The sequence below is a fragment of the Bos indicus genome, chromosome 29 (assembly GCF_029378745.1).
Source record: "Bos indicus isolate NIAB-ARS_2022 breed Sahiwal x Tharparkar chromosome 29, NIAB-ARS_B.indTharparkar_mat_pri_1.0, whole genome shotgun sequence".
In the NCBI taxonomy this organism is placed as follows: Eukaryota; Metazoa; Chordata; class Mammalia; order Artiodactyla; family Bovidae; genus Bos; species Bos indicus.
This window is the reverse complement of record NC_091788.1, coordinates 27,205,660-27,216,943: the sequence shown is the minus strand read 5'-3', so window position 1 is coordinate 27,216,943 and position 11,284 is coordinate 27,205,660. Positions and strand designations below refer to the sequence as shown.

Genomic DNA, 11,284 nt, shown 5'->3' with positions numbered 1-11,284 from the left:
ACTTTTCAAAAATAAATAAAAAGAAGCCTCCTTATCTGATTCTCACATACCCTGGGATTTTTTTTAGTTTTCTGTTCACTCCTTTTTCTTATAACTTCATCTACTCTTGAACCCACTCAAATCACTGTTAAACTGTTGAATACCTCAGTCTGGTGTAGGCAGAGAAAAGTCAGAAATCCAGCATAACGTAGGCTTCAGGGGGTCGTCCTGGAGTTATCTGTGTCCTAACTCATTACCAGACACCGTGTAATGCAATTTCTTCACAAGTATTACCTAGTTAATCTACAGAAAGTGCTAGATCACATTGCAGAGGTAAAACAACTCTTAGGGATGTTGCATAAATTTCTGTAAATTACAGGGTTTTTGTGGATAGGATAAGGATTCCATCTCAAATCATCATGAAGCTATAATCAATATAGCAATTTTGCTGAAATTCTTAAAATATGTATTTGACCTTTTATATAAACACACCAAAACATCTTACCTCAGCTTTTTTTCCTTTCATCATCTCTGATATATGAGAATGTTCCCATATTATCTCTTATTCCTGCTTTAAACCCTCCAAGCACCCCTCCTTTTTATACTTATTTTTTTCCCCTCCAGTTATTCAATGCCTTTTCCACTTTTTATTTATTTTTCCTTCCTAGCCTTCCTCACTCTAGTAAAGTGAAAGTCACTCAGTCAAGTCCGGCTCTTTGCAACCCCATGACTCTAGTCTGCATGACACTCCTCTGTCCATTGAATTCTCCAGGCAAGAGTACTGGAGTGGGTAGCCATGCCCTTCTCCAGATCTTCCCGACCCAGGGATTGAATCCAGGTCTCCTGCATTGTAGGCAGTTTCTTTACCATCTGAGCCACTAGGGAAGCCCTCTCCTGACTCTAATCCTAACCCTGAATACACCGTTACACATCAAGGTCAATTTAATGGTGTTTACTTCCCAGTCAAAAGCATTGTTACCATCTTTTTTATTTGGACAGCCTGTAAAGTTTTTTCAAGTCGATCACCATTCTTCAGAGTATTAAAGATAATCGGAGATAAATAGCATGGTAGAATCATTAACTTTAACATCCTTTTAGCATCAGTTAGATGTGCAATAAAAATATTGTTTACTTTTTAAGTAGAAATTCCAGATGTACTTAGAATAACGTAACTACCTAAGTGCCAAGAACAATAAAACACATACTTCAAATTATAGCTCAAAATTCTTTTCCACCTCTTAGCATGTGTCTTCCTCCCTTTTCTCCTAGCTTAGGCCTTTATTTTCCCTAACCTTTGGAGGACTGCCCATTTCTGTTCCACTGTACCCTGTACCCTGGCCACAGAGGTGGGCGTGAGATTCAGCCAAGAAAATCAGATTTGAATCTGAGGCTCCCAGAAGTAATGGGCAGCTGAGGCTGAATCACCTGCTGGCAGGGCCCAGAGGATGCACCATAAATTCTTACTGCTGAGGAGCTGCCCTAATTCCTAGCCTTCCATAAGCCTAGTTTTTTCAACAATTTCTTTAATTTTCTGAGCTAACCCAGTTACTGTTGCTTGCAATAAATCAATCCTATTACCACAAATAGTAAAATAATTGATTGATTAAAACAACACGTACACATGAAAAAGCAGTAAATATATCTATAAATGTGATATATGTGCCAAATGAAGTTTTAAATGATTATTCACTAAAGTATATTTTATAAGGAAACCATAAAAGATTCCCTCTTTAATCAGTTTCTTCCTCTCTCTTTCTCTCTAGGTTTCATTGGTAAGGTCTAATTATATCAAGCAGTTAATTTCTCCCTTGCTTAATAAGGACCCTGACTTGGGGGATTAATACCCAAAGGAAGACCAAGGCTACTTACTATCTCCCGTATTTGAAAATTATTGCAGTTCCTAGATCAGAGAGAAATTACTATAAAAGTGAAAAGCACACTCAGATTTTGACATTCTATTTGAAAGTGATTGAAAAAGAGAAGTCTGAAGATCTACCAACAGACTGCAAGTTGATGGGAATTTCGCCAGGACAGGGTTACTTCCTTCTTCCAGGGAAGGAAAACAAAGTAACATTCAATTCAATAGCACCAGTCAGTTATGTTCTGTTTGCCTTGTAAGTGCCCAGATTTCTCCTTCATTTAAAAAAATTTTGGCTCTCACTCTCCTGTCATGACCATCAAAATAAAATAATAAAGATAGAGCTAGAGCTAGCTAGGGTCTTAGGCAGTAGAATTCATGGGTTAATGTATGATTTAAAGAGCTTACTGTGCTGAAAGTTAAAACAAGTTGAAAAAAATATGAGAAATGTTCAAAAGATGGAAATTGGAAAGGAGTCTCTACTATACCTACCCCTGTGTCTTCTACTGCCATAAAAGCAGAATGCTTTTTAGCCTGGATCTGGTTAGACTATTACAGGTTTTGGATACTGAAATGGAGGCTATTGGTTACTGATGTGTGCTAAAATCCAGAGCATATGCGTCCTGTTAATGTAATTTTCCGTTATTTAAGGGCTGTTAAAGACCCCTCTTTTGGCTGGTTTCTCATTGTTGACCCTCATACCCAGGGAGATAATGTGGGAAAGAGTCTGTCTTTTGTATGTGTGGCTTGCATGCGTGCATGCTGATCACCTCAGTCGTGTCCAACTCTTGAGACCCTCCGGACGGTAGCCACCAGGCTCCTCTGTCCATAGGATTCTCCAGGAAAGCATACTGGAGTGGGTTCACATGTCCTCCTCCAGATCTTCCCAACCCAGGAATCAAAACCAGGTCTCTTCTGTCTCCTGCACTGGCAGGTGGGTTCTTTACTAGTGTCACCTGGGAAGCCCCTAAAATGAAAGTGTTAGTTGTTCAGTCCTGTTTGACTCTTTATGACCCCATGGACTGTAGACCACCAGGCTCCTCCATCCATGAAATTCTCCAGGCAGGAATACAGGGATGGGTAGCCATTCCCTTCTCCAGAGGATCTTCCTGACCTGGGATCAAACCTGCATTACAGGCAGATTCTTTAACATCTGAGCCTCCAGGGAAGCCCATATGTGACTTATATGATCATAAATGATTTTGGACATTTAAAGTAACCTAATTGTCTCAGGTGAATATAGAAAACTTGGATAGGACTTTCTTGCATCTTTAAATTTGTCCTTTTAGAATCACAAAGCAGCATTCAAAATTTATACAATTTAACAGTGTATATGAAGCGTGGAAGATAGGAGAGTTGTCATGTAAGGATTTCTTGGTGAGACTGCAAGTAGAAACTGCACTGCAAAGAGAGACCCAGCATGGAAAGAAGCGGGCCAATCAAGGCAATTCTAAAGGGAAGCACTAGTCTGTTTACATTGAGATTATTCGCTCCTTTTCCATTTCATTGTCTTAAACACATTCACATACATATTCACATACGTATTTACATACATATTCACTTTAACCACAGATTTCTTTTGACAGACGCCCAAGATTTGATCCTTCCATAAACATGAGAAATCACACAGTGGTGACTGAATACATCCTGCTGGGAATCCCTGAGACAAAGGGCCTAGAGACTGTGCTTTTTTCCCTGTTCTCATCATTATATTTGTGCACTGTCTTGGGAAACGTGCTCATCCTTTCGGCTATCATCTCTTCCTCTCGGCTTCATACACCCATGTACTTTTTCTTGGCGAACCTCTCCGTGTTTGACCTGGGTTTCTCATCAACAACTGCTCCCAAGATGCTGTCATACCTTTCAGGGCTGAGTCAAGGTATCTCTTTTCAGGGTTGTGCTACCCAGCTCTTCTTCTACCACTTCCTGGGATGTACTGAGTGTTTCCTATACACGGTGATGGCCTATGACCGCTTTGTTGCCATATGCTTTCCTCTGAGATACATGGTCATAATGAATCACAGAGTCTGCACCATCTTGGCCACAGGGACCTGGATAGGCGGCTGTATCCATGCCATTATCCTAACGTCCCTCACCTTCCAGCTGTCCTACTGTGGCTCTAACAAGGTGAGCTATTACTTCTGTGACATACCTGCCATCTTACCTCTAGCCTGTGGGGATGCATCTCTAGCCCAGAGGGTAGGTTTTACAAATGTTGGTCTTTTGTCTCTCATTTGCTTTTTTCTCATTCTTGTTTCCTACACCCGCATTGGGATTGCCATATCAAAAATTCGCTCAGCAGAGGGCAGGCAGCGAGCATTCTCCACCTGCAGTGCACACATGACTGCAATTCTCTGTGCTTATGGGCCAGTCATCATCATCTATCTACAGCCCAATCCCAGTGCCTTGCTTGGTGCTATAATCCAGATATTGAATAATCATGTAACCCCCATGCTGAACCCATTGATCTACAGCCTGAGAAATCAGGATGTTAAATCAGCTCTGAGGAATGCATTTCCCAAGAGATGCTTCACTCTGAAGAAAAACTGAGAAAAGCTCAAGCTTTGCTGGACAAAGTTTGAGTCTCCATTTCTCAGGACTAATTCTCTTCCACAGCTTCCACAGCGTGTTGAAATCAAATGTGCTCTGAATGGTTCTACCACTTAACCTCACCAAGTTTTAAAGCCATGTCTGCTTTCAGATTTTCCTGTGTTTATAATGAAATATAATTACTAGAGTAACTACTGACATCAATCTTATTCTTGGGCTGCCTGGATTGCCTGCCAGAACCACCATCCTTCCCCAAACATTTCCTCCCTCGTTAAATCTTTAAAAGAGTTCAGAGAACATATTTTCTTTCTCATAATCTCAGTTAAAAGTATTTCCGTATATATCTAAAGGGAAGGGAGAACGGAAAAAAAATTCAAGCAAGCCCAGCTTAATACAGAGTATCAGAACTCAATATCCTTTCTGTAGAGTATAACCTCCAATTTACTTCCACTCAACACCAAAACTCTCACTGAGTAATATTTAAGGGTTAGATCTATCTCATGTGTAGTCTGTTTTGATTTTAATATTTTCCTTGTGTACACATTCCTTTGGGATCCAGATATTCTTGTATTATTAGATGACTGGAAGGCTGTGATCTTGAATCTTGTCTCATTAGCCCCTACAAAAATCAGCTTTAGTTTTGTAAAGAAAAAAGGAAACAAAAGGATAGTAAGACAAACAAAAAGAGTCAAATTTAAATGTAATACTACATGTTTTTCTAAAACAACAACATTGATTGATTTGTCTGTTATAAAAAGCAAGCTGGTTAGAATTTTCATTTAAATTCAGGTAGCAATAAACTTGCTTTTCCATTGAAAATAATAAGGTATATATAACTTATTTTGATTCTGCTAATCTCTAGGTTCCCTAACGATAAGGGAAAAAATAGGTAAATTTATTATAGAAACTGTGTTAAATTTTATAACATAGTCTCATTCTTCTTTTGCTGATTTTAGTTTGTTTCCTTTTATGTTTTACCTACCAGATGTTTATGACTTTTCTTGTAAGCCACCTTAAGTCCTTTTGGTCAGAACCAGAGAATAAATAATGCACTAAAACAAATAATAATAATGATATTAATAAAGCTGTATTTCAGTAGTATTTTTCATAATGGATTTATTATTTTCTTCCTTCTCTGGCCTTCAATTCCTGTCTATCAAATGATTGAAAATAAGTTCTCCAAGTAGAAACTGTAAGCATCACAATGAATGTGGAGTGAGCTGTCAGAAAATATTAAATGGGCTCCCATGGCAGGAGATGCCAGTTACCAGTGCTCTGAATTTGTTGTAAAGGAATCTCTAATGTGAGATACTGTTATTTCACCTGAAAAGTAATTCCGGAGTCACTAGGCATTTCTGGCTAGAAATCCAGAGGACATTAACCAAGTAACCTTAATTACATGGAAGTTGTTTCCAGGTTAGCAACAATTGTATTGAAATATTAAATATATCAAGTGTTAAAGGATATAGTGTAAATAATGGTTGGATTTTCACTCATTGCTTTCGTATAAACATCAAAAACTCAATATCTTCCATTATAGCAAGGTTGTTTTTTTCAGCGTTCTCTTAACCAAGAGTGAACTACAGTAGTTCCACCCTTATCTGCAGTTTCATTTTTCAGTGGTTTCAGTTCTGTGGTTTCAGTCACCCACAGGTCACCCTTGGTCTGAAACTATTAAATGAAAAATTCCAGAAACAGATCATTCCTAAGTTTTAAACAGCCAGCCTTTCTGAGTAGTGTGATGAAATCTCGAGCTCCATCTGGCCACGTACATGAATCACTGTCCCAGGAATACAGTGTTTATGTTCAAGAAACCTTTCTTTTACTCAGTAAGGACCCAAAGCTCAAGAGAAGTGATGTTGCCAATACAGATAAGCCATAGTGAAGCCATAAAGTGTTTCCTGTAAGTGATAAAGTTAAAGTTCTCAACTTAAGGAAAAAATTAGTTCTGTATTGAGGTTGCTGTGATCTATAATACTAATAATGAATCGGATACCCAAGAAACTGTGAAGAAAAAGAAATTTGTACTAGTTTTGTTGCCACACCTCAAATTACAAAAGCTATGACCATAGTGTGTGATAAGTGTTTAATTAGGATGGAAAAGTCATTAAATGGTGCAGTAAGTATTTTAAGAGTGAGAGGGAGACCACATTCATATAATGTTTGTTACAGCATATTGTTATTATTGTTCTATTTTATTATTAGTTATTGTTGATCTCTTACTGTGACCAGTTTATAAGTTAAACTTTATCATAGGTTTGCATGTATAGGAAAAGACATATATAAAGTGTTAGTCGCTCAGTTGTGTCCAACTCTTTGTGACCCCGTGGACTGTAGCCCGCCAGCCCTCTGCCCACAGGATTTCCCAGGCAAGAACACTAGAGTGGATTGTCATTTCCTTCTCCAGGGGATCTTCCCAACCCAAGGATCAAACCGGGGCCTTCTGTGTTGGAGGCAGATTCTTTACACTCTGAGCCACCAGATTCAGGTTTGATACTGTTTGCAGTTCCAGGCACCCACTGGGGATCTTGGAACATATACCCCAGGATAATGGGCATCTACTGTAGTCACCTCCGTTCTTTAGCCTTGTCTTGATGCTGTCAGCTGCATTCATACCCATCCCATTCATTTCATCCTTTCTCTAGACTCCAAGGATTTATACTAATTGCTTTCCATTTCCCTAAACATAAATACCCATATTTTCTTTCCTGATCTCCAACTTTGATGGGCAGATGCTGAAATAGGTTTATGTTTTACAGCCTCCACTCTTCTGTTCTTTAAACGCACACTTTTTTGTTTTAAGGATTTTACTACTTGTCACTACAAAGAAACACACGACGATACAAAAAAATAATAAACATTTGAAAAGTTACAATGGTTTAGAAAATTTCTTTGTATTTTATCCTAACAGTTTTCCTCTAATGTGTATTTTTAAATGTAATTTTAACTATTCATATCTTTCTACTTACTTCCAAATTCTTCACCTTCCATTGATATACTCATAGATTTTTTTTTCTTCCAAAATTTTTTTTTTTAATTTTATTTTATTTTTAAACTTTACATAACTGTATGAAGGGCCAGGTTCACAGGCTAAGAGCTTGGATACAGAAATTTCCTTAGTTAATGGTAGAACCAAAAATAGAATCTTGGTCTTCTGGTTTGCAGATCAGTTCTTTTCCTGTTGCACAGACTTATAAATTCCAACTGAGGAATTTATGGGTGATCTTGATGCTACAGAACTTTCATTAATTTCCAGACAAGTCATCATAGCAATAAAAACACTAAATAGAAAAATAATTCAGTATTTTATTGTAAGAGGTCACCTCTGATTCAGAAATTTTACCACTTCTGACACAAAACATATAAAAGTTTTTAAACATAAAAAACTATATAAGAAAAAATAATGTCTAGCTTTTACATTCTCTTGATACATTCCTAAAGCTTCATCAAATAGACTTTATAAATTTAGAGATAATTTGAAACTTCCAAAAGAGTTACAAAAGTAGTACAAAAAAATCCATGTATACCCTTTATTCAGATTCCAAAAATGTTATCATTATATTTATTACAATCCTTCAAAAAAGGATTTTTAATGTGTTTAAACAGCTTTCTCTCATCAACAAAATGATTAGCATTCAAGTTACAGTGTTCCAAGATTATCGAAAAAAGACTGCATAATGAAAGCAAATGTCCCAAAGAGTTTAACTATGAATGCTTTGATATCAAAAATATAACTTTAAGCTTCGGTTGTAGAGTTGATGTGAAAGTTGTACAGACACACAAAGCAACCTTCCTCTCTGTCCCCCCATACACATACACACAAACACACGCATTTTTTTTCTAAATCAGAATACATTGTTGCCATGAGGAGTTGCAGACATAATTCCCCTTTTCCTTATACTCCTTACTTAGAGTGCATTTTTTTGAATATAAGGAACCTCCTTATATAACTATAATAAAGTTATCAAAACTAAGAAGTTAACATTGATAGAATACTATTACCTGATCTACACCTTTACTTTAGGTTTTAGTAATTATTCCAATAATATCGTTTGTAGAAACAAAAAAAATGTCCAGGATCATGCATTGCATAAAGTCATTTCTGTTTGGTTTCTGTTCATCTACTATGTTTCCTAAGTCATGCTTTGTACTCTAGGACAGTAAAGTTTTGAAGATTTTATTCTGAGTATTTTGTGGAACATCCATTAATTTGAGTTTGCCTGATATTTCCTCCTCATTAGATTCAGGTTATGCATTTTGGGCAGGACAAACTCAGAAATGTTTTGTTCTTCCTAGTATATCATATCAGGAGGTATTTACTATACATTTGTCCCTTTAATAGTGAGGTCAATGCCAATCATTTCTGCCAGATTACTCAAGAATAAAGTTATAATTTTACTTTCAGAATTAATTGTGATCTTTGTGGGAAAGAGGGGTACTTTGTGATTATGTAAATATCCTGTTACTCCTCAAAGTTTAAACTGATAGTTGTAACCTCCATGGATGATTCCTGTCAGAATTGATTATTATGGTAGTTGCCAAATAATGTTTTTCTAATTTAATCATTCCTACTATAATTACCAACTGGCTTCCTACTATAAGGGATAGCTTTTCTTTCTCTTTTTAATATAAAATTTATATTTAAATGTATACAAAGAGACATTTATATTAAAATGTCACGCTAACAAACTGAATAAAATATATGATCCTATCTTGTTGAGAATGTGACAAAGGCTGTTAGCTGGAATCACATGGGGTAAGATAAGCATACTAAGACCTTATCTTATTAGGAAGGAGAACCGCTTTTTTAGTAGAGGAAATGCATAAGATAGCAAAACTGAACTAGGTCACGTCGAAGTTTCCTTCCAACTCTGAAATACTAATTTTGTGTCTCTATAGAGCTGCCTCATAACTGTGGACCAACCCTTCTGGTTGGGGAAATGGGAGTATGGGTAGAGGAAAAAATGCAAACGGGAGATGATGATGGGACAGAAGAAAAGGCATTTTATTCTTGCCATGAAATCCTTGCTGAATTATCCAAGAAATAAAAAAAATAACTTCTTGCTGTGTAAAACAGGGAGCTCAGCTCAGTGCTATGTGACAGCCTAGGGGGTGGGATATGGTGGGAGTAGGAGGGAGGTAGAAGATGGAGGGGACATATGTACACTTATGGCTGATTCACTTTGTTGTATGGCAGAAACCAACACAACATTGTAAGGCAATTATCCTTCAATTAAAAACAAATTTAAAAACACAAATTATTTTTGCTCAGCTAGTTGCTTGATCTCAGCTAGCTGCAAACACTAGATATGAATCAACAGACAAGGACACCAGTCCCCCAAATAACAGGAGGTATTTATCATAAGGATAGAGAAGAAAAGTGGACCATCGGGATAGACATATTACAGAGACAACATTTTTCAAGACAGAAAGCACAAGGTTCTTGGACCTAAATTTCACCATTGAACACAGGGTTGTTTATGATATTATGGGAATAGATAAGTTTAACTGTGGAAACATTATTGATGCCCTTCAGACCCAGACTGGTGGGCATTAGAACATAAGACTAGACCATCCCTGTGTATATATGTGTCATCAACAACCTCAGTCTGGGGCAGAAATACGTCATCAATCTCAGTACTACACAAATACATAATATGATTACAAGACAGAGGACACAGTAAACTCAGACCTCTGAAAAGTCCTCAACCATTGCTCTGCAGTCCACGGAGTCTCCTATGAGCGCATTCCTGAACGAAATGCAGCAGAATTAGAAAGGAACTGTTTCCCAGAATTCTTAGGGGACCACATCAAAATTTTCTTTCTCCAACTCATTCACCACTTAGTCTCAATCTACACTCTTACACCACCTGGGCTGTTTTGGAATTTCACATCTTCTGCAACACAAGATTTCCTGTACTATGTACTAGCCAGAGGTCCTGAAGACAAATGGTCTGGGCCCAGAAGACTTCTAAACATGGTGGCTTTGCCCAATAACATGTTAATATTAACTTCATCATTCTCTTTAAACTGTCACCTGTGAGCACATGATAGGAAATAACTTTGTCTTAAGCTCACTTATATAGGCAAAGAACAATTAAATAGCAAACCCTTAACAGAGTGGGGAGATTTGTAGTGGGTGGGCATGGAGGAGTGTGTTGTACAATCAAATTTAGAGCAAGTTAGAGGATGAGATGGTTAGACAGTGTCAGTGACTCAATAAACATGAATTTGAGCAAAGGACAGAGGAGCCTGACGTGCAGTCCAAGGACTGTAGTCCTTGGGGTTGCAAAGAGTAGGATATGACTTAGTGACTGAACAACAACAGCGCCTATGCAGAGGGGAGGATGTGTTCTCAGGGGAGACGTGGTTTATAGTTATTCATGTGGGTACCCTGTTGGTAAGGTGAGGTAGAAAGACTGTACTTCAATACAAACCTCAAAAGAAATAGAATTTAATAGGTTAAACATATGCTGGAATATGTGTTCTTTAGTTACACATATTTACTGATCATATGTAAGATCTGTACAATACTTGGGGCTTCCCCAGTGACTCAGTGGTGAAGAACTCACCTGCCAATGCAAGAGACATGGGTTCAATCCCTGGGTTGGGAAGATCCCCTGGAGGAAGAAATGGCAACACACTCCAGTATTCTTGCCTGGAAAATCCCAAGGACAAAGGAGCCTGGCAGGCTATAGCCCATGGAGTCATAAAGAATATAATAGTTAGGAAGTGAATAAAATGCACATGGTTTCTGTCTTTAAATAAAACCTGGAGACTCTGAGGTCACCATAGTAAATTTCTGAATACTGAAAAAAAAAAAAAAAAAAAAAAACCCCACTAAGGAAAGTCAAAATTAATTAAAAGATGTCATGTTAGGGCAATTAAAATTGGGAA

At 37.5% G+C, this 11,284-nt stretch overlaps 1 protein-coding gene across 1 annotated transcript; it reads left to right on the top strand.

The window, feature by feature from the left end:
- The first annotated feature begins 3,451 nt into the window (after positions 1-3,451).
- LOC139180579 (putative olfactory receptor 10D4) lies at positions 3,452-4,387 on the top strand. Its single transcript, XM_070782441.1, has one exon. It carries the CDS (start codon positions 3,452-3,454, stop codon positions 4,385-4,387), a length of 936 nt encoding a protein of 311 aa, XP_070638542.1.
- The last annotated feature ends 6,897 nt before the right edge of the window (positions 4,388-11,284 follow it).